Genomic DNA, 23803 nt, shown 5'->3' on the forward strand with positions numbered 1-23803 from the left:
GTGTGTGTCTCTGTGTTTGTATATACATAATTTTTTTCTGACCCTTTTGAGAATAAGTTATGCATATATCATCATCCTCTAAACCCAAACACTTAAATGTGTGTTTTCTAAAATCAGGAATATTCTCTTACATAACCACAGTACAACATTCAACTTCAGTAAATTTAACATCAATATTTAAACTTTTACTTAATCTACATTCATATTCTGATTTTGTCAGTTGACCCATTTGTGTGTTTTGTAGCATTTTTTATAAGCTAAATGACAGAATGATTAAAGTATAAGATGAAAGAAAGCCCCTTCAGTTCTGGTATTTCAGCACCTATCGACGTGAATCAAAGTGCCGGCTAAACGAAGGGAGCTCCCTGGTCTGGTAGACAGAGGTTTGGAGGGAGAGGCAGGAACCGTGTTCTTTCCCAAGTTCCACAGATGTGACTGAATGAGCCCCTAAGTTTACCACATCTTTCCTCACTCTGTGAATTTAATGGGTGGGTATCACCTATCATCTGTTGTTGTGAAGGTTTTTATAAAACTTAACTTGATGGGGATACGAGGCTCAGAAGAAAATGTTATAAAAATAGAACGGTATTTTCTTATTTCCCTCCTATTCCTGACTAATGTATTTAATGTGGTATGTCTGAAAGCCAAACTAAGGAGGCTTTAGAAAGACGCTGTAAGCTGTTTTCCTGCTAACAGAGCAAATGAGAAGTCTTAAAACAACTTCTCCTTCCCATCTGTGTTTCCTTTCCATCTGGAAGCGTGCCCTGTCCTTCCCGAGGGGAAGCAGATCCACAGCCCGCATTTGCAGTGAGCCATTAGCGAGCTTTAGAAGTTTCCCAGCAAATTCCCTAGGCCCCCTGAAACCGTTATGATCCATTTTGATGATAAACCAATGCTGAGAGGCTGGACTGTTTGCAATTTTTTTAAAAAGAGAGTTCGGATTTTTTGAGGGTTGCTCTGAGATTTTTTGGTGTAGGCTTCATTTAAAAAATATTTTCTTTTTCCTTCCATTTCTTTCTCCCCTTCCTCTTTATCCTCCTTTCTTATTACTCCCTCAGTGCTTTGCAGATCATATTCTAAAGGAACTGGACCATTTTCCACTTGAGAAGAGAAGCGAGGTGGTCATTCTGTTTTCTGCCCACTCACTGCCGATGTCTGTAAGTACGAACATTTTCTCGGATGACCTAGTGACAGAGGATTGGGTGATTTCATTTGCTAAATGTGTGAAATGGGTCCAGCTTCCATTATGTCCTAAGCCCAGTGCAAGAATGAATTCTCAAATCTCAGACTTGGTGCTAACGTAACTAGCCTCACTTCTTAAAACCTCATAACAATGAATCCAAATTATAATAATGTAAGTAGATCTTTTCCTCTTTTCTTTTATTTTTTGAAACAGAGTCTTGCTGTGTTGCCCAGGCTGGAGGGCAGTGGCGCAATCTCGGCTCACTGCAACCTCCGCCTCCTGGGCTCAAGCAATTATCTTGCCTCAGCCTCCCAAGTAGCTAGGATTACAGGCACCCACAACCATGCCTGGCTAATTTTTTATATTTTTAGTAGAGACTGGGTTTCACCATGTTGGCCAGGCTGGTCTCAAACTCCTGACCTTAGGTGATCCACCCACCCAGGCCTCCCAAAGTGCGGGGATTACAGGTGTGAGCCCCACCACACCTGGTTCCTCTTTTCTTTAAAACGATAACTTGAAGATATATTCATATATAAGACTTTCTAATAAGTGGGACAGTTAAGAGAAGGCTGCTTTTGCCTGCCCTGTCGGCAGAGCTCAGCTTGATGTTTCTGTGTGTTGAGTGGAAGGGTCTCCATTCAGACAAAGCGCTCTCAGTCCCATGCTTTTGGATGGACTTATTAGGGGCTGTTTGAATTCCAGGCAGCCATTGCAGTTTGCTAAGACTCAGGACCACATTTTTGCAAGTGAATAAAGAGGATCAAGTTGGGGTCTGGCTGCTCCTTAGTTCATCATATTACTCTAGGCTATTCATCCAGATGCTACAATCTGTGCCATAGCTGTTATATTGTTGGAAACAAGAATGATCAAGCTAGTGTACTGTATGATATATAGAAGTGCTTGGAATAAGTAACCAGTTTCATCTGCTCAGAACTGGCATTGTATCCTAAAACCAGTGCTTTCCAAGCCAGAGAGGTGGATAATTACATCTTCATAGGTGTGATTGAGGTTTTAACAACGTCGGGAATGGAGCCAGCCTCAGTGTCTGGGCCACGCTTGTAACTGGGCCTTACCGCCCCCTGGTGGCCACTAGGGCCAAGCCCTTGCAGATCCTCTACTCATTTTCTCTGCTGTGGGTGGGCGGTAGGAGGCCCTGGAGATAAATTCCTTTCTTCTGGAAGCCGGCCTATTTTAATGGGTTTGCTTTTCCTTTTCTGGTGTCATACAGTCCTTTTCACATGTCCATCCTCCTGCCGCCTCATCCTATGTAAGGTGAGACCTCGCCTGAGATGCCAGAAGGGAAGCTCTTGAACCAGCCCAGAGCAAACACATTTGTTTGTTTGTTTGTTTGAGACGGGGTCTCGCTCTATTGCCCAGGCTGGAGTGCAGTGGTGCGATCACAGCTCACTGTAGCCTCCACCTCCTGGGTTCAAGCGATTCTCCTGCCACAGCCTCTTGAGTACCTGGGACCACAGGCACACACCACCACGGCTGGCTAAATTTTGTATTTTTAGTAGAGACAGGGTTTCACCATGTTGCCCAGGTTGGTCTCAATCTCAAGTGATCCACTCACCTTGGCCTCCCAAAGTGCTGGGATCACAGGCATGAGCCACTGTGCCCAGCTGAAACCCATTTTTGTATGTGGGGACTCCAGGTGCTGCCTTGCCTCCTCTCACCCTGGCCTCGCTTCCTTATTCTTTCACCTGGGGGCAGAGCACGCTGCCTCCAGGTTATTTTGCTGGTCGAGCCTTGTTGTGGGACCGGGAAATGCTGTGATGTCATAAGGATAAGTCAGGTATGGGGAGGACAGTTGGAGAGGTGAGAAAGAACAATGATCTAGCACACTCTTCTCTTCCCCTACGTTCACTTCTGACAACTTTTTAAACTTTTTATTTTGAAGAAATTTTTAGACTTACAGAAAACTGGTGAGGAGAGTGCAGAGTTACCCTCTACTCAGCCTCTCCCGGTGTTGACATCTTACATAGCCATTGTACAGCTACCGACACTGAGACCAGTGTTAACATCTTACACAGCCATTGTACCGCTACCGGCACTGAGACCAGTGTTAACATCTTACACAGCCATTGTACCGCTACCAACACTGATACTTGGCTTCTCTTTCATCACCTTGATTTTATTTGTTTATTTATTTATTTTTGGTACAAGATCTCACTCTGTCACTCAGGCTGGAGTGCTGTGGTGCAGTCACGACTCACTACAGCCTCAACCTACCAGACTTGGGTGAGCCTCTCACCTCAGCCTCCTGAGTGGCTTGGACTACAGGTGCACAGCACCACACCTGGCTAATATTAGTATTTTTTGAAGAGACAGGGTTTCGCCATGTTGCCCAGACTTGTCTCGACCTCCTGGACCCAGGTGATCCACCCACCTCAGCCTCCCGAAGCACTGAGATTATAGGTGTGAGGCACCACGCCCCGCCACACGTTGATATTTTTGAGGAGTCATTTTTAGGATGTCAGTTGTTTTGTGGTACGTCCCTCCATCTGGGTTTGTCTGAAGTTTTCTCATGATTAGATTGCAGTTATGCATCATTGGCAAGAACCCACAGGGGTGTGGGGCCTTCCTCTGTGCATCACACCCGGGGGTCTGTGATGTCAATGTGCTTTTCTACTGGTGATGTGTGATCCCTGGTCACTTGTTTAAGGGTGTGTCTGCTGTGTTGATCCATCCTAAAATTACTATTTTTCTCTTTGTAATTAAAAATATCATGGAGGAGATACTTTGAGACAATATAGAGATTTGGTTATTCCTTATACTTTGCCCCTAATCTTAGCATCCATGGGTAGATCATGTTTGTAGCAATTACCGCATTGCTGTCCTATTGGCAACTTTGTGTTTCCTTCATTCCTTCTACATTTATGCCTCCCATGGCTTTTAAACAGACCAGTAGTAATAATCATAAAATAGTTTGTCAGTGTATATATGTAATTGTTTTTTTTTTGAAATGGAGTCTTGCTCTATCGCCCAGGCTGGAGTGCAATGGGGCAATCTTGGCTCACTGCAACCTTTGCCTCCTGGGTTCAAGCAATTCTTCTGCCTCAGCCTCCCGAGTAGCTGGAATTACAGGTGTGTGCCACCCCACCCGGCTAATTTTTGTATTTTTAGTACAGACAGGGTTTCACCATGTTGGTCAGGCTGGTCTCGAACTCCTGACCTCAGGCAATCAGCCCGCCTCGGCCTCCCAAAGTGCTGGGATTACAGGCATGAGCGACTGTGCCCGACCTGTCAGTATACTTCATTTCACCAGTATTCTTTGAGCACCTGCTATATACCAGTCACTGTTTCCAGCCATATCATAGGGTATGGGAATGAAGAAAACAGAAAAATCTTTGTCTGCAGAGAGTAGGGAGAAAAGGTAATAAACATAATACATACGAAAATGGTATGGTGGATTAGCATATAATAGATGTTATAGAAGAAAATAAAGCCAGGTGAGGGCTAGGGAGTCAGTACACAGTGAATGTTTAAAGCATTAAAATTTGCATTGAAAATTTTCAAAGGTATTAACAAGGGATCGTGTATGAAACATTTGCTGTGCACAGAGTGTTTGCCTGTTGTCCATTGTTGCAGGAAGGGTGGGGAGAGAGGAAGTGGAAGGTGTGGGTCATACTCTTGGAGGTGCCCGTAACCTGCACTGATGTGCTGCTGCTTTCCTCCTCTAATTCCACCAGGGTTTACTGTAAATCCAGCCGTTCTGTACATTGTCCGTGCAGCACTGTTTCAGTTCCTGTGGTGAAATCAGCCACTCACATGACCACCACGTAGAAGTTCCCATCCTGCCCAGCTTCTCTGTGTCCTCTTCGTATTTCAGATGAGGGAGAGAGAACCATCCTCCTTAGTTAGATCTTGTGAGTCTCCCATGAATAACATGGAACATAGAATTCTCCACCCTCTTAGGGACGTTAGAGATGACTGAGTGCGGTGTTTTTCTTTGGCTGATGATGAAGTGGAACTAAGGAAGTCTGGTGATTGAACTCAGACCGTGTCATCATTGGTGCAGGACACAGAAAGGGAAGACTTTGTTCCAGCGCTCACACCATGTCAGCACATAGTCAGAGGCTCTCGGGGCCTTCCCAGTGTTAATGACTGAACACCCATTGCGTCTCCACTGCAGGTGGTCAACAGAGGCGACCCATATCCTCAGGAGGTAAGCGCCACTGTCCAAAATGTCATGGAAAGGCTGGGGTACTGCAACCCCTACCGACTGGTGTGGCAATCCAAGGTAGGTGGCTTCCACACTGGCGGGCAGCCAGCTCTTTTGGTAAAATTTATTTTATGAGTTGTAAAACGGTTAGATTTGGCTCTTACACATAGACAGGCTCTTCCATAACCTGAAGGCTCACCGTGGGCAGAAAGAATCTGCAAGTGAGTAAGATAGAAGGGGAAATCAAGTGACTTGTGGAGTTCCGTTGGTTTAATATTTTACTTTTAGCTGCAATGACAGAAACTGTTATTTATTTATATTGAGGCAACTACTAGGATTCAAGTTTCCATGTGAAAATATCAAAATCCATTCAAGCAGGTATAAAGAGTGGCTCTTGCCCCCAGTGGGCAGTGCGTGTGCCCAGGGGGGCAAACGGGTACTACAGACCATCAGGAGGCATGGCCCACTTACACATTCGTCTACCTTTTGCATAGGTTGGTCCAATGCCCTGGCTGGGTCCTCAAACAGACGAATCTATCAAAGGGCTTTGTGAGAGGGGGAGGAAGAATATCCTCTTGGTTCCGATAGCGTTTACCAGTGACCATATTGAAACGCTGTATGAGCTGGACATCGAGTACTCTCAAGTTTTAGCCAAGGAGGTAAATGCACCCATCTGCCTTTATCCCATCATGACTTGTTTTAAAAGGAAATTTTCTCTGCAACTAACTGATGTGTCATTCAAAATATTGTTTACTGTATTTGTTTGCATGTACGGTGTCCTCATTCTCCTGAATAATAATTCATCTGAGTAATAATCTCAACACATTGAGTAAATTCCATGCAGTAGAAGGGGAAACCTGTGCTTTCCTTAAACCAGGTGCCCCAGGGATCACTGTGGCTGACATCATTTTGTTTGAGTTACTGGGCTACTCGAAAGTAATAACAACTACACTTCTTTAAGAAAAAAGAAATGTACTTCTCACTAATTCCAAAGGAAAACATTTTATTGTTTTATAATTTCTTTTCTTTGCCTAATAGTGACCTTTACTCAGGGCTATTACATGGCTTCTTGTTGGGTGTCAAGGCATATAGGAGTCATTGTCATTTAAGAGAAGAGCGTGAAATGAACGTGGAAGCAATGTGTGGTGTGATTTCCTTGGCCTCTTTTATGCACTCACTTAATTAGCTGTTTGCTGCCGTGTTGTGATCAATCTGATTACTGAAATAACAAATACCATCTTCGGTGTCTTGTAATATGAGATGGATGTGAATTGTCATGCAGGATGGAGAAAAACTATTGTTCATCTATGTCCTGCCTTTTGAGAGCCGGCCTAAAACCTATGTCGAATTTATAGCTTTATTTTTATGGGAAGTGTGGAAGCATTGGGACCCAAGACACCCTTTTCTCCCTTTCTGCCGGAGTTTCTGGCCCTGGTCACCCCATGTGTGATAGATGGAGGCCCAGCCTGCAGGAGACTTCACCCTCTCTGGGACTGGGCAGCAGGTGGAGGGCAGGGGGGAGAGTGGGTAGGGGCGGAACTTGAGCCAACACCCGACCCCCATGGAATTTGAATTTCCACGCTGGACATCAATCAGACGTGGGTGAAGTTAGGGAGCACCTAAGTTTCTTGTCAGCGGTTCTGACACAGGATTTGCAGGCAAGTTGTAATTGGCTAAGAAGTGGTTGCAGCATTGTCTATGGATTTTGTTGAAAGATGCCTTCCGTATTTCTCCATGAGCTGGCTAATTGTGAACTTGCTAAAACTTCAGTGAAAATAGAGTTTATACCAATATATTTGGAAAACAATTTTTTATTTTAAATTTGTTATGATTTTATACATTTGCTTAGAGATGAAATCTGGCTCTCTCAACCAGGCTGCAGTGCAGTGGCACAGTCATAGCTCCCTGCAGCCTCAAAATCCCGGGCTCAGGTGATCCTCTCCTCAGCTTCCTAAGTGGCTGGGACTACAGGTACACACGGAATTTCAGTGTGGATATATATTTTTCTAGTTAGTGTATCGCTGACGACTCTCCCATCAACATTGTTGGAGAATGCCCTTCACCAACACTGGTTATTCTGTTGTAACTGACTTTTATATGAAGTTTGAGAATATAGCCTCTTCAGTTGAGATCCATGTGTTTGCTGAATCTCAATGTTTTTCCCATGCCAGTCTCCTGATGTTAATGCTAATCTAAAAGATCAAGTAACTGAGGCCAGGTGTGGTGGTTCACACCTGTAATCTGAGCACTTTGGGCAGCTGAAGCAGGTGGATCACCTGAGGTCAGGAGTTTGAGACAAGCCTGACCAACATGGCGAAACCCTATCTGTACTAAAATACAAAACTTAGCCAAGCGTGATGGTACGTGCCTGTAATCCCAGCTACTCGGGAGGCTGAGGCAGGAAAATCACTTGAATCCGGAAGGTGGAGGTTGCAATGAGCTGAGATTGCACTACTGCACTCCAGCCTGGGCAACAGACCGAAACTCCCTCTCAATAAATAAATAAATAAATAGATAAATAAAAAATATCAAGTAACTGAAAAGCTATCAGAAGAAAAGGGAGAGAGAAGAATCCTAAAAGGGAGAGAGAAGATTTACCTGAGTAAATCATGATTAGATTGTTTTCAGTTATTAGGCAGTGGCTATTTTTGGAGCCAGGAGTAGGGATGGTACTGAAACAATCCTCCCATTGTTTTCCTTTAGATTTTTCTCCATAAGAATATATTTCAGGCCAGACTTGGTAGCTCACACATGTAATCCCAGCCCTTTGGGAGGCTGAGGCGGGTGGATCATTTGAGGTCAGGAGTTCAAGACCAGCCTGGCCAACATGGTGAAACGCTGCCTCTACCAAATATACAAAAATTAGCCAGGCATGGTAGTGGGTGCCTGTAATCTCAGCTACTCAAGAGGCTGAGAAAGGACTCCGTTGAACCCGGGAGTCAGAGGTTGCAGTGAGCCAAGATCGCGCCACTGCACTCCAGCCTGGGTGACAGAGCAAGACTCCATCTCAAAAAATACATATATATATGTGTGTGTGTGTGTGTATGTGTGTATATATATATGTGTGTGTGTGTATATATATGTGTGTGTGTGTGTGTGTGTATATATATATATTTAAACCCAACTCTGAATTGGATCCAGTGTAGGTCCAATATACATTTTATAGTCAATAAGTTAATTTACTTCATTTTGGCACTTGGGATCAAAACAAGTATGAAAGTATATTTAAAGCAACATTCTACTTAGAGTCTGTAAAGTTATGCACTAGTAAAAGAGAATAAAAAAAGAATGGCAAACAGATTAAAATTGCTTGAGAATTTCATCAAGTGTAACCACAAAAAGGATTTGCAAACAAACCACCTGTAGGAAGGTAACGGGAAGGGGAAGGACATAAGAATTGAGGAATAATTTATGATAACAGAATCAACATACAGCCCCACCCCGTGACTGTTTTTCATTAATGAGCAGTCTGTGAACAGTTGAAGTCAGACTTTGAATTGTGTGTGTGTGTCTGTGTGTATTTATTTTTTTGTAGCAGTTTCTTTGGGAAAAAAAAAAAGAAAAATAAAGTATGTCTGTGTTTTTCCTCCCTTTTCTCATTTGATTCAGTGTGGAGTTGAAAACATCAGAAGAGCTGAGTCTCTTAATGGAAATCCATTGTTCTCTAAGGTATCTACAGTGTTACAACCGTTTTAGTAGAACATACCAGAGAGTAATCCTCTGAGAAACTCTTGCAGAATATTGGTTTTTCTCACATATTAGAACATTTGGAGTTCCAATTAATTACAAAAATAAAATCGAATTCCTTATCTGCTCAGTCTTTTTTCCTTCAGATAGCCCCAATTTTCTGATTTCTACCCACCTATAACTATGTCTGATTTAAAACCTGCTTTCCAGAGAAAAGGCCTAGTGGGTGGGGTAAGAGGTTTTCATTTCCTGAAATCTCTGTTTTAACTTTCTCTAAGCTGAGGATTCTCAGGAAAGGAAGATGCTGTAGAATTTGGTTCAAAGGGCTCACCACTCGGATGAAAAGAAACCCCAAGCCAGAGTGCTGACCTGGGCAGCTGGAGGAGGGGGCATGGCAGACGAGCAGACCCTGTGCTTCTCATGCCTCTTTGCCTCTTGTCTGTCTTCCAGGCCCTGGCCGACTTGGTGCATTCGCACATCCAGTCAAACGAGCTGTGTTCCAAGCAGCTGACCCTGAGCTGTCCGCTCTGTGTCAATCCTGTCTGCAGGGAGACTAAATCCTTCTTCACCAGCCAGCAGCTGTGACCCCACTGGTGGACCCTGTGGCATTAGGCAAATGCCCAACCTCCAGATACCTCCGATGTGGAGAGGATGTTATTAGAGATCAAGGAAGGAAGTCATCCTTCCTTGATATATATACAGCCTTTGGGTACAAATTGTGTGATTTCTTGAGGATTGGACTCTATTGATGGATTTCTATTTTTGTATAACTAGACAGTAAGCATTTGTATTTTCTCTCTCTAGGTATGTTACTAGTTTGGAATGTCCACTAGGACCTTTAATAAATGAGTTAAAAATGTATCTTATTAGACACACCTATTTTAAATAGAGATTTTGGCTTTCTTGCCCAAAAGCCTCCTGAAAGAGTACAGAGTCCCGTCTGTGGGCTGGCAGTGTGAATGAGATCTGTTTAGTCTTGTGCATATAGTTGCTGTTTTTTAAATGAACATAGTTGAGTATTTGAAGTGAATTTGAAAAAGAAATGTTACTTCATCTTTCCCTAAGCCCATGGGTTACAGAGTGCTATGGAGGCAATTTGGTTACCTGCAATGGCTGCTGTTGCCAGCGAGGCTACCATTCATTGGTCATCTTGGTATTTGTGTATTAATCTCACTTTCCTCAGTGTAAAAAGGAATCAAGTACAGATTGCAGAAGTGCTCTGAGATTCCCCATACACCCAAGGCTAATAAACGTGTGCCAGTACAGTGTTCATGATACGTGCCTTGGTGGGAGTCTGTGGTGCCACAGGGAAGGGGCTCCCACTGCTTCTGGTCTCCAAGGACAGTGCTGCTGGAAAGGCTAACGATGAGCTTCACCCTGGAGCTCCTCCCGGGACCTTGCAAGCCTTTCCATCCAGCATCTTCTCTTAGTTGAATGCCTTCTTTCTATACATTTGTTTTCAGAATTATTTTATAAGGTCAACAGTACTTCACTTGAATTCTTTCTTAATTTACAATTTTTTATTATAAAAATTTATAGCCATACAATGGGACACGTGAAGAGTACAGAAAAGTAACCACTTTAATGAAATAACTATTATCATAATATTGTATTTCATGCTAGTCCATTCCTGTAGATATTTTTAATGCCATTGTCACCTTGGATTTGTGAGTGAAAAGTGTTTCTAAAAGTATAGAAATAATATCAGATCAGAATCTGATCTATATTTGTATTTAAATGGATTAAAAGATCCCTGGTGGTTCCATGAAGAATTTGTAAAGATCACTTTCTCTTTCCTCCAAACCCTGAAACTTTGTTCTCCAAAAGAGCATTTTTTTAAAGCCAGTTTATAAACTGGAAGTATTAGGAGATTCATAAATCTTCCATATTGAGAATTGGCTGTGTTAATAAATATTACGACATCATTAAGGTTTTAACTAAGTTTGATTCATGCTGTCTGTTAAATCAAAACTGATCTAAATCAAAATTATTCAATGTGAGGAGCTTTTTTAATGCAGGAAAAGAAGCATGCCATCCACTTGAGTTAATAGTTTTCCCACATTGATGACAGCCCTCTTGAGTAGCGTCTACGTTTTTAAAATTTCAAATTGGCTTTTCTATTAGTAGACTGTGTTTCTAGAGAAAGATACAAGGCATAGGTAATTGTTTAGGATTTTCCTCTAGCCTTTTTGGGGATTAGGTTCACAGTAGACTTCGAGTGACCATCCCACCATGAGGTGAATTCTCTGGGTTAGTGGTGTGGTGCTGGAAGGAAGGTTATTTTTGGAGCCACTCTCTCTCCTTAAGGAAACTTCCCAAGGGTCTGCTTCAATTCTTCAATGAAAAAATAGACGTGAAAAAATATTTTTATGGAGATGATGCAGAAAACTCCAATTCAGGAGCCCTTGCGAGTATATCTGAAGCAATTATTTGCTAAGGAAACCTGAATTGATAGTGCTGTGCTGTCTGAACTAATGTCTTTGATGCTGAGTTGGGACCAGACCAGCTTTTATAGCGACAGGCAAAGAGGGATTTATTGAGATCGCTGCTCATGGCATTTGTTATTGTAAGAAGTGTTGCCTTTGATTGTTACTAACCATGGATGGGTAATGGTCATACACTAGGCTAGCGTTTGGTAGGACAAAATCTTTTTAGAGCTTTGAGAATTGTCATCCTGTTGGTCAACTTTGAAATACAAATGTTTGCCCTGGTAATTAGCAGGGAACTACTGGCAGTTTCTTCAAGCTGTATATGTACAGATCTGGCTTTTAATTGATGAATCAACTTCTACAGAAACTTTTGCAAGGACAGTGTTGATAAGGCAGTTTAGCTTGCCAGGGTGATGACAAAGCCCAGGTCCCTGCATGTACAGTGCTTTTCTAAAGAATATGCATTCTTGAACTACTTTTTTAAAAATCAAAATAAATTTTTGCACTCAAAATTTGCTTCATATCAGGAGAAATGAACTCATGGTGTGTCTGTGTGGTTTTTTTGTTTGTTTGTTTGTTTTAAGATGGAGTCTTGGTATGTCACCCATGCTGGAGTGCAGTGGTGCAATCTCATCTCACTGCCACCTCCACCTCCTGGGTTCAAGTGATCCTCCCACCTCAGCCTCCCAAGTAGCTGGGACTATAGGAGTGCACCACCACGCCGGGCTACGTTTTTATATTGTTTGTAGAGATGGGGTTTTGCCATGTTGTCCAGGCTGGTCTTGAACTCCTGGGCTCAAGGGATTCTCCTGCCTCAGTCTCCCAAAGTGCTGGGATTACAAGGATGAGCCTCTGCACCTGGCCCTGAACTCATTATTAAAAGCCCTTTAAATGTGAGGCTGGGTGCAGTGCCTTACATGTGTAATCCCAATACTTTGGGAGGCTGAGGTTGGAGGATTGCTTGATCCCAAGAGTTCAAGACCAGACCCTGACTCTACAAAAAATAAAGTAAAAATTAACTGGGTGTAGTGGCACATGCCTGTATTTCCAGCTACTTGGGAGGCTGAGTTGGTAGGATTGCTTGAGCCCAGCAGTTTGAGGTTGCAGTGAGGTGTGATTGCACCACTGCACTCCAGCCTGGGTGACAGAGGAAGACCCTGTCCCAAAATTAAAAAAAAAAAAAAAAAAGAGAAATACTGGAGACTGGGTCATTTATAAAGGAAAGAGGTTTAATCGACTCAGTTCGGCGTGTCTGAGGAAGCCTCAGGAAATTTACAGTCATGGCAGAAGGGGAAGCAGATGTCTTACATGGCAGCAGGTGAGAGCTTAAGCAAGTGGGGAAGAGCCCCTTATAAAACCATCAGATCTTGTGAGAACTCACATGAACAGCATGGGGGGAACTGTCTCCATGTTTCCATCTCCTTCCACCAGGTCCCTCCCTCAACACGTGGGGATTATGGGGATTACAATTTGAGATGAGATTTGGGTGGGGACACAGAGCCAAACCATATCATTCCACCCTGGCCACTCCCAAATCTTATATCCTTTTTACATTTCAAAACCAATCATGCCTTCCCAAGAGTGCCCTAGAGTCTTAACTCATTCCAGCATTAACCCAAAAGTCCAAGTTCAAAGTCCCATCTGAGACAAGTCAAGTCCCTTCTGCCTGTGAGCCTGTAAAATTAAAAGTAAGTTAGTTACTTCCAAGATACAATGGGAGTCCAGACATTGGTAAATGTTCCCATTCCCAATGGGTGAAATTGGCCAAAATACAGGGGCTACAGGCCCCATGCACTACTGCAGTCCCCTGTGCAAGTCTCAAACCTGGCAGGGCACTCCTTAAATTTTTTTTTTTTTTTTTTTAAGATGAGTCTTGCTCTGTTGCCCAGGCTGGAGTGCAGTGTGATCTCGGGTCACTGCAAGCTCCGCCTCCCGGGTTCAAAGGATCATTCTGCCTCAGCCTCCTGAGTAGCTGGGATTACAGGCGCCCGCCACCACACCCGGCTAATTTTTGTATTTTTAGTAGAGATGGGGTTTCACCATCTTGGTCAGGTTGGTCTCTAACTCCTGACCTCGTGATCCGCCCGCCTTGGCCTCCCAAAGTGTTGGGATTACAGGTGTGAGCCACCGCCCCCGGCCTACTCATTAAAGTTACAGAATAATCTTTGACTCCATGTCTCACCTCCAGCTCACGCTGATGCAAGAGGTGGGCTAATCTTTCTCATAACTTGGGTATTTAATTCAAGAAACCCTAACTTAAGGCATATAAAAGAGATCCTTTGCTCAATCTGATGCCATTGTGTTTATCCAAAGTGTATTATCATTACCCACAAAGGGTGAGAGAGTAGGCTGCAACCATACCCCAAGTGGAGTGAGCAGCAAGACCTGCCCCTGCTCAGAGTGTAGGTGATCGAGGGCACCTGCTTTCCTAGGGGCTCTGCCGTATGAGCTCCTCTCGATGCGGCAAAGGACCACCTTGCACAACCACAGCGGGAAGGCAGAATTTAAAGCTGGCAGCTGTAAGAAAGCGAACGTCTGTGTGTGCACACGGGGGCGCGTGAAGGCGCAGGTGCATCAGCCAGGAACCTCCAGTTCGCCTCGTAACCTTCTCACCTCACCTGAAACCCCTTCTGCCAGAATCCTGAAGGTGGTCCAGGAACGTGGCTCCCAACGTTAGGTGGAAATGGGAAATTCATTGAGATGTCACAAGCTGGAATAAGAAAATTCCGAGCTCACTCGGAAATGAATGCCCTAAATTAAGATTATTCAGCTTCTCAGTTGTTAATAGCAAAATGGAGACCTGAGCGTGGATAACTTTTGGTATCTGTGGGGAATCCTGGAACCAATCCCCACCGATATAGAAGGACAACCGTCCACAGTACTTGAACGTATTATTAACTGTATTCATTATGTATGTTAGATGCCCAGAACATATTTATCCTGCATATCTAAACATTTGATCATTTTACAAACCTTCTATTTTTTTTTTTTGCCAATTTTATCCAGCTAGACACTTGTGCAATATGACTGTTATCTGATCTTTGCCTTAAATGTTGTGCTTCTTTTCCATATGCACGTATTTTGCAAAATATAAAGTGTGTAGAGCTATATAGCACTGAGCCAAGTGGTGGGTACCTGTGGGTGCTTCAAAGAAGTAAACTGATGCTGCTAACATTTGTTGAATGGCGCAAACATGATGAGCAATAGCAGGTGGTGCCCTTCAGCCAGACCATTGCTCCATGCGTGTGATGCCTCTTGCCAAACAGTAGTTCTGGGAGGTGGTTGCCTCTAGAGAACACATTCCTAATATCCTGGGGTCCCATGAGAGAAAGAAATGCTTTTGCTTTTGATGTGGGACTCGTATTAAGCCTTTCTTCAGGAAAAAGGCAGTGAAAAATGCACCCTGTGATAATCAGTTTCTTACAACATGCTGTGATAGTACCGGCTTCATTGTTTTTAGCTGGAATCATTAGCTTCCATTTTTAGAGTAACAGCTATTGGCTAAATTAGGCTACAGTAGGCCATTAAGATGGATGTTGGAATTAAAAACATTTTTGGAAAAAAGCCTGCTTTGAGCCTTTGTTAGAAGCCCTTGGGCAGAGATCTGGGTCCTGTTTCTAATTTCTTGTGAGCCTTCACTCTGACAGTTTTGTTTCCAGAAACACACTCTTAGCCTGCTCCTGAAATGGGAACAGACAGGCCAACTTCCCCTCTCCAGTCTCCCCTGCGGGTCAAAGCTTTACTTTCCTGTCATGTTAAGAAAGAATAGATTTAACCTCGAGAATCCATGGAGTATTCTGTATTCTGTATTCTTACCTTTTCCTTATTTTAAAAAAGTGTACATATGGCATGGAATTGATTGCACAGGCACATGACATGTTGACTTGTGAACCCATTGTTAAAATTTCAAGTTAACAATCACTAAAATAATAACTTTCAAATTAAGTTATGTTAAAAACAAAGGTAACATTCAAAATTCATTGCTTTCTAATTATTTCACCCTATTTTTTGTTGTTGATTATTTAGACTTAGGAAAGTGATGGGAAAAACGTTAATAACGCAATACATAATTGTTTCTGCAACCATTACATTGTGATATTCACAAACACTTGAACACTTGAATAGTCTTCCATTATCTGAAAACTATTATTCAATTTATCCAAGTGAAGTATTGGCATACAAAGAAGTTGTTTCATATTTGCATTGCTCATTAATGTAAACAAAACGTCAATATGTGTGAACTATGCTTGTTGATCAATTGCAACCACAGGTTGGTTGCAGATACAAGAGCTTGGTAAAAATCAACAAAAGCATTCTCTGAGGATGAATTGGCTATATGGAAGTTATAGGAAGGCGTATTGTGTATTTTATTATTATTTGTAAATTGGGTGTTCCACATCTTTTAGATAAGTAAAATTTATAGTAAACGTACTCTCACACATACATATATGCATAGATTGTTTTTCAGATTGCTGGTTAGTCACCATTTACCAGCACACTGCTGCCTAAAAGGGAACTTTTCTGGGATGATGGAAATGATATCTATGGATTGCATACTTGTATTGTTCTCCACATTCATGATATAGAGAGGGAGCTCTCTCTATAATCACTGCCTATTTGGAACAAAAGTTACTTATGCCACAGTGACTAGGGGCATAAGTCTTTTTAGTAAGATTCCATTTGTCTTCACCAAAAACCCATGGGCCTGTAGTACTAACAGAATCCATGGAAAGTGATTCCCAATCCAAGTTCCAGCCAGAGGGCTAAAAGGGACAAAATCTTTCCGATGACATAGGTCTGTCTGAAAAGTCCGCTTTTTACTTGTCATCTCATCCAGCCCTGGAAACTTGTCACGGGGGAAGACCAACGCAGCAGTGGGGAAGCACCCACTTCAGGGGAGCATGAATTGCTCATTCTCAAGATTTGGCAGTGGGGAACCAAGTGGCCTCTGGGAGGGCTACACCTTACAGCGTCCATGACTACACTGGAGAGAATGAGACGGAACACTGTGTGCAGAGCCGTAGAGCTCCAGCTGGCCCCTGAAGGCAGCCCACCTTTTCACTAACACTGGTGAGACCCTCTCACCAACGTGTCCCCATCATACTCTAGAGCCTTGGGTTGCACGGTCCTGTTTTTTCCTGAAGCAACGCAATCTTTTCCCCAAGCTACACTCCGCAGACAAGCAGCTTCTTTTATTTGTATCTTTCTCCTGTCAATTGCATGACAGAAAAGAAAAACTGTGTCAAATAGTGAATTCTCACCCCTTCCTATGCCTCACAGCTTGATGCAAATAAAGACAGCTACTCTAAGCAGCCACTTCACCTTTTTGTGTCCCCCAAGCCTCTCCCTGGGCCTCTTCTGAACTCCTGGTTCACTCTGTTTCTGCGATGCTTTCTCCTGTTTCCAGTTGCGGTGTTATCCTTTGCTGCAATCCCTTGATCCTCAGGACCTAGGAATATCTTCCAGGTTTTATGCCCGATCCCTTCTGAATCCCCCAAAGGCCAAGTACCGAGCCGAGCCATGGTGGCATCCAGCAGCAAAGGCTAGCCTGGCTTTACCTTCCTAAGAGCCGAATGTCTCTCCAGGAGCATGATCAGACATCTCATTGCAGCTGTAAAACATGAGGTAGCATTTTGAGGGTATGTGGCTGCTTGGTTACATTCCCTTCTCAAAAAAACTTAAATGGGTTTCCCTAGACTGAGGATATGCACAGCCAAATGCTCCTGCCTGCATTAGAGCCATCTGGGCCAAATTATCTCCTGATCATGTTTCACTCCCAGCTGAGTCGTCCTCAAGTACAGCGTAGAGACTGTTCATGAAGCACCAGTGAAGGCGGCCCAACGACTGGGAAACCAGAGGACAGGGGGCAAACATGTTATCAAGGCTTTCAGCTCAGGGAAGTCTGACTTCGGGGCAAGACTGGGTTGTCTGACACAGACGTAGGTACCGCCGTGGTGAGCAGGACATTCTTCTGTCCATGCTCAGAGCTTGGCTGTCTGTTTCAACCACTGTTTGGGTCCATCAAGTTTAGAAACAAAAGAAGTGTACTAGGTGGGCTTTCTTTGACTCTGGGGGAAACACAGCAAAAGGAAACAAACTTAAGTGACCTCAAGGAGGGATGGAGAGTGGGTAGATTGGCAAGGTTTGTAAATACATAAACAGTTTTCTGAATAATATGTTATTTTAAAACAACATTCACGGCCTGCTTAGTCTGTGCAGCTGTAGTCCTGCTTAATTAAAGCAGGGGTTTGGAGGGATTGACCTTCATTTGAATGTATGAATTTTTCTTTCTGAGACTGCATCCAGTGGTGTGCTGATCAATGTTTAATCACAGGCTCTCTGGGAGAAAACAGAACCCTGATTCGTAGCATTTGCTGATTTCCATGGTGTAAATACTACCATTGCTGCTGGCTCCAGGCTACCAACATATTACTGATCATAGAGTTGGGAAGAGTTGTTAAAGATTGGCTTTCCTGAGCCAGCACGAGCCAGTGGCTGCACATTGCTGACTCTATTCCTTGTCAGAGATCTCACTCACTATGTACTCTGGATTGTTCCCCCACCTTGCTCCCTTCCTGTCCTGAACAGAGCGGAATCCTACAGAACCTAAGAAGTAATGGGAGCATGGGGAGTCCGAGGAGTGATAAGGCAGATTATTTTCACGGCAGTTGGAGCACTGCGACAATGGACATTGGGAGCCTGGAGTAGACACCCTGTGGACCACAGCCAAGGGCAGCCTCTCTTCAGAGAGGCCTGAATGTGCCTGCCTGTGGGTCCCAGGATGGAGTGCAGTGGTGCCATGATAATTCACTGCAGCCTCGAACTCTTGGGCTCCCCCTGCTTGTTTCCTGAGTTGCTGGAACTACAGGTCCATGCCACCACACCAGGGTAATTTTTATTTTATTTTATTTTTTATAGAGATGGGGTCTCTCTCTATTACCCAGGCTGGTCTTGAACTCCTGGCCTCCTGGCCTTGATCCTCCTGTCTCTGTCTCCCAAAGTGCTGGATTACAGGTATGAGTCACTGCACCCAGCCTTTTAATTATGTTTTGTATGTTTAAAAATCTTTAGCATTATAAGACATCCGCTCTGCGCACCCGAAAAGATGGTGTGAGAATAATCTGAAACAACGTGTAAAACCAGAGTGTAGACTAGAAAGGGCTTTGTATCTGTAATGGACTATTATTCATTAACATCTATGACTATTTGGACATGGTACCTAGGTCATAATTTTAAAATATATTTTTCTTACTAAAAGGTATTTTAAAATGTAGAAAGTAAGATACATAAAAAGGGGAAATTACCTATTATCTTATGACACTTCGATGAAACTAACCCCACATATTTTATGCATACTTTCAAATTATAAAAATACTCATATGTTTCTTCTATACTCCGTATTGCTCACTTAACATCTCATGGATATGTCTTATTTGTCATGACATATTACTAAACAATGGTTTTGACAAATATCCTTATAGACAAAATCTTCGGGCATATCTTTGATCATATCCATAGGAAAAATTATTGGAAGTGGGTTGTCTGAATCAAAGGATATTCTTGCAGATTTTTTTTAAAGGATGAAATGAGAGCACATATGTAATGTGTTTAGTACAGTGCAGTGCCTGAGATATGTGTGTGTGCATGAGTATATGTATGTGTGTTAAAGGCCCAATAAATGGTGGTGATTATGAACTTGTATTAATTTGGTTAGCATACTTTTGCTGTATTGTTCTTAGTGGTGTTACAGTTTTTTTCTGGGGGTATTATGAAGAGAGTGTGACGGCAGGAATCTAGGGGATCAGTTCTCTTGTCCTGTTTTGTTTCTGTTTGTTGAGACAGGGTCTTGCTCTGTCACTCAGGCTGGAATGCAGTGGCATAATCCTGGCTCTCTGCAGCCTTGACCTCCTGGGCTCAAGTGATCCTTCTGCCTCAGCTTCCCAAGTAGCTGGGTGTATAAGTCTGTTCTCACACTGCTATAAAGAACTACCTGAGACTGGGTAATTTATGAAGAAAAGAGGTTTAATTGACTTGCAGTTTCTGCAGGCTTAACAGGAAGCATGACTGGGAGACCTCAGAAAACTTACAGTCATGGCAGAAGGCGAAGGAGAAGCAAAGACCTTCTTCACATGGCGGCAGGAGAGAGAGAGAACGAGGGGGGAAGTGCCACATGCTTTTAAAGCATCAGATCTTGTGAGGACTCACTACCATGAGAACACCAAGGTTAAATCTGCCCCCATTAACCAATTACCTTCCACAAGGCCTCTCCTCCAATTCTACACGAGATTTGGGTAGGGACATAAATCCAAACCATAGCTGGGACTATAGGTGCACCACCATGGCCAGCTAATTCTGTGTGTGTGTGTCTGTAGAGATAGTGTCTCCCTGTGTTGCCCAGGCTGGACTCAAACTCCTGGGCTCAAGAGATCCTCCCACCTCAGCTTCCCAAAGTGCTCGGATTACAAGTGTAAGCCACCACACCCGGCCTGTCCTGCTCTTTCTGTTCCTTGTTACCATTTACTTTTGGTCACTTGCTTTGATAGGGTTATAGGAAGAATGTATTGATGGGCATAGGAAGAAGAGACAGATGACAAAGCCATTTGTTCTTACTTATCAATAACTTTGCGAAGAGTCTGAGTGTTAAAAAAGTTGAGTTTCAGGTTGGAAGAACTTGGGGGATTATGTGTGAATTTTACTTACCCTTTGCGGGTCTACAGGTACCTCAGCATTGCCTGAGTGTGTCCTGAGTGCCCTCCTGTCCCCAAACAGCTCTCAGCAGGCTCGCAGAGGGCAGAGCCATCCATCAAAGCTGGGCAGGCCTCCAGCTCAGGTAACCACCGCACTTACACAATTGTCCCTTACGAAAAGGCAGCGGGGAATGTGTTCTTCCTGTTTCTACCCTCCTGAAGGTTTTCATGTCCATGCTAACCCACTGTGGGCCTGGGCCAAGGCCAAGTTGCCCATCAATATTTTAAAGTAGTGGTGTTATAAAATTTATGGAAGACGCACAAAGAACAATCCCCTGAAGTGACAAGCCCGCTGAGAAGGGATATTGGCTAAAAGGAGATCTCCCACTTTGAAACAGTGTGAGATGAAGTGCCTGAGCTGGTGAGGCCCTTTGTAGGCATAGGGCCTGGAGCTTGGGGGAAAAATCTGACCTGGTTTCAAATCCCACCTACAACTGTTAATTTATTTGGTTATCTATTAACAGTCTCCTGGCAGCTTACTTTTATGTTTAAAATTAAGTGCTCGATTGATTATTTTCTAGAACAGTGATGGGATGTTGTTCTATACTTAAGCCAATCCATTAGTGGGCTCTCTCATTCCTGATCTCTTTTCCTTCCTTTCTTGGTTCATTTTGTGTGTGTGTGTGTGTGTGTGTGTGTGTGTGTGTGTGTGTGTGTGTGTCTGCGCACGCGTGTGTGAGCATGCGTGCATGTGTGTGCACCCGAAGTTTGTGGGAGTCAGAGGATGGAGGAAGAAAGAGTTTTATTCTGAAATCAGAGGAGAGTAGGGCTTTTATATTTCTTCCAAACTAGATATTCACAAGGAGTTTTCAGCATCCGAGCAGAGGTAGTTATTTCTTAGCATGATTCATAGATGGAAGCAGTGTCTGACTCTCTTCCTTGTCAGAGGTCTAACTCACTATGGATTGGGGAATTTTATATTACGGGGATTTCATTTTATCAAAAATCTTAGCATAAGCTGCTATTTTTTGAACACCTCTACTTTCCTTTTATCTGCTGTGGAGGCATCTTCAAATATTTCCATATTTCCAGGATTTGCTTCTGAGGATTGAGACTCAATTACTTTTTTTAAAAAATTGGGTTTATTAAATATATTGACTAGATAGAAAAAATATGACGTATGTGAGGCAGAGCTCCTGACTCTCGTGCTTGGGGAGGTTCCTCGGTGTGCTTGGAACTTACCAGTTTCTTCAGCCTGGAGTGAAGCCAGGTGTGGCCTGAGGTGGCCTGAGCTCCCAAGCAGGTCATCTCTGGCCACCAGAACAGTGCTGTCTGGGCCCCTGAGTGCAGCATGAGCAAAGGAGGATGTGACCTCTGTTTTACCGGGAAAATGTTTGAAAACACTGGAATCAAGTGTCAAGGATGACAATTAAAACATTCATGTCCCCAGTTCACAGCCTGAGAAGTAGTCTGTGCCATTCCTTTTTAAATCTGCCGCTTAGTTAGGGCTGATGCTCATTCCAGTATACAGATGAGAAAAGTAGGTATACATGGCTAGTTAGGAACAGTCAAGACTGAAGCAGATGTTCCTCCGTTCCCAGCCTGTAATAATGGCTACTTCCTTGCATGATCATGCCAGTGCAGAGTGCTGGCTTTTTACACATCATCTCTATTCATCTTTACAACAAAGCTGTGGGTAGATGTTGCTATTCACATCCTCAAACTGGGCTTCTAGGATACAATGATCCAGGGAAGAAGCATTCAGGCCATCAGTGCTGAAGTGATGAAGCATCCTCATCTCCTTTCTGCCTGCTGGAATGTTCTGTCTCAGAGCCAGCAAGTCTCAATAAGGAAGCCCAGCCACCTCTGCCTTTGTAGTCTTATAAGCCAAGGACCCATTGGGAACAAGCAGGCAGTCTGTACTATGGAACTTGCTTTACATAGAAATGTGTTTCTGAAAATGTCCATGGAAATGGAATGCATTAGTCTGTTTTCATACTGCTATAAAGAACTGCTTGAGACTGGGTAATTTATAAAGGAAAGAGGTTTAATTGACTCACAGTTCAGCATGCCTGGGGAGACCTCAGGAAACTTACAATCATGGCAGAAGGTGAAGGGGAAGCAAGGCGCCTTCTTCAAAAGATGGCAGGAAGAAGTGCTGAGTGAAGGGGAAAGAGCTCCTGACTCTCGTGCTTGGGCAGGTTCCTCGGTGTGCTTAGAACTTAGTTTCTGTAGCCTGGAGTGTAGCCAGGTGTTGCCTGAGGTGGCCTGATTTCCCAAGCAGGTCATCTCCAGCCATTCACGTGATAGTAAATGAGAGCTCATTCACTATCACGAGAACAGCATGGGGGAAACTGCCCCCATGATTCAATTACCTTCACCTGGTCTCTCCCTTGACACATGGGGACTGTGGGGATTATGGGGATTACAATTCGAGATGAGATTTGGGTGGGGACCAAAGCCTAACCATATCATGGAAGTTTTAAAAATCTAATTGCATTGAACATATATTTGGGAGGGTTAGGGATCTATAAGAAACCTTCACCGAAGTAAAGAATCTTCCCCCAACACACACCTGACTTCGCCAATTTATCAATCTAGATATTTGACTCAGGCTAGAATATGTCTTGGCTCAATTGCCAAATCTTACTAAGAGTAAGGAACTGAGTTCCTCTGGGCAAAAGGCCTCCTGTTCTTAGAAGCTGGGTAATGGTAAAGAGCACAGCTGGGGCTGGGGCTGACTTACCAGGGGGTCATTCAACGCCCATTGTTACCAAAGTGTGGAGATTTCAGTTCTGCAGAACCTAATGCCTTGGCCTCAGAAGCCTCAGTACCCAACGACTCTCGTGCTACATGGGCCTACAGAGCTTGAACAAGAGATATTTATTCTTTCACAATGCTGGAGCCCAGGAAGCCTATAGTCAAGGCAACAGCAGGGCCAGGAAAGAACCTTCCTTGGGTCTTCCAGCTTCTTGTGGCTTCAGGCATACTTTGGCTTGTGACTGCATGGCTCCATCTCTGCCTCCATCTTCACATGGCCTTCTCTCCTGTGTCTGTGTCTTCTCCTCTTCTGATTTTTTTATTTTTATTATTATTATTATTTTTATCATAGCTGACTGCAGCCTTGCACTCCTGGGCTCAAGCAGTCTTCCCACCTTGGCCTCCCAAGTAACTGGGATTACAGGTGTGAGCCACTCTGCCCAGCTCCTCTTCTGTTTCTTGTAAGGATGCTTGTCATTTGGGTTAGTACTCACCTGGATAATCCAGATAATCTTTTCAAGATATACTTAAACTAATTGCATCTGCAAAGTTGTCTTCTCCAAAACAGGTCCCATTCAGAGGTTGTGGGGGTTAGGATGTGTTAGGATCTCTTAGGGGGGCACCATTAAACTCACTGCATGCCCCCTTCTTCCCTTCCCCTGAGACTGTTCCTGCTTAGGTTCTGTGGGCTCATCATTTTCTGCCTGTGAGGCTCCCTGCTGTGGCTTACAGATGGGGTCTCAGGGCTGAGGTGGGTGCTTACAAGTACAGGCCTGGAATCAGACAAAGCCTGAGCCCAGTCACGGCTCCCATGTATCAGCTATGAGATTTTTTTTTTTTTTTTTTTTTTTTTTTTTTTTTGAGACGGAGTCTCGCTGTGTCACCCAGGCTG

The 23803-nt window shown here is 43.6% G+C and overlaps 1 protein-coding gene across 6 annotated transcripts in view; it reads left to right on the plus strand.

Annotated features, from left to right (window-relative positions):
* FECH (ferrochelatase) overlaps positions 1 to 23803 on the plus strand; it is a 64813-nt gene that overhangs the window by 26609 nt on the left and 14401 nt on the right. For 2 of the 6 annotated variants that reach the window (XR_013408122.1, XR_013408123.1), the window contains exons 7-10: positions 1059 to 1157; positions 5319 to 5426; positions 5843 to 6007; positions 18383 to 18478. Coding sequence is in view for 4 of the 6 variants with exons in the window: in XM_002800950.4 (XP_002800996.2) it covers positions 1059 to 1157; positions 5319 to 5426; positions 5843 to 6007; positions 8958 to 9017; positions 9486 to 9620 (567 nt within the window). In the remaining 2 variants the exon portion in view is untranslated. Of the gene's footprint in view, positions 1 to 1058; positions 1158 to 5318; positions 5427 to 5842; positions 6008 to 8957; positions 9018 to 9485; positions 12002 to 18382; positions 18479 to 23803 lie in introns of those variants that run through there. The other 4 variants (XM_002800950.4, XM_077974757.1, XM_028838272.2 and 1 more) reach the window with 4 other exon arrangements.

Source organism: Macaca mulatta, chromosome 18, assembly GCF_049350105.2.
Source record: "Macaca mulatta isolate MMU2019108-1 chromosome 18, T2T-MMU8v2.0, whole genome shotgun sequence".
Taxonomy (NCBI): Eukaryota; Metazoa; Chordata; class Mammalia; order Primates; family Cercopithecidae; genus Macaca; species Macaca mulatta.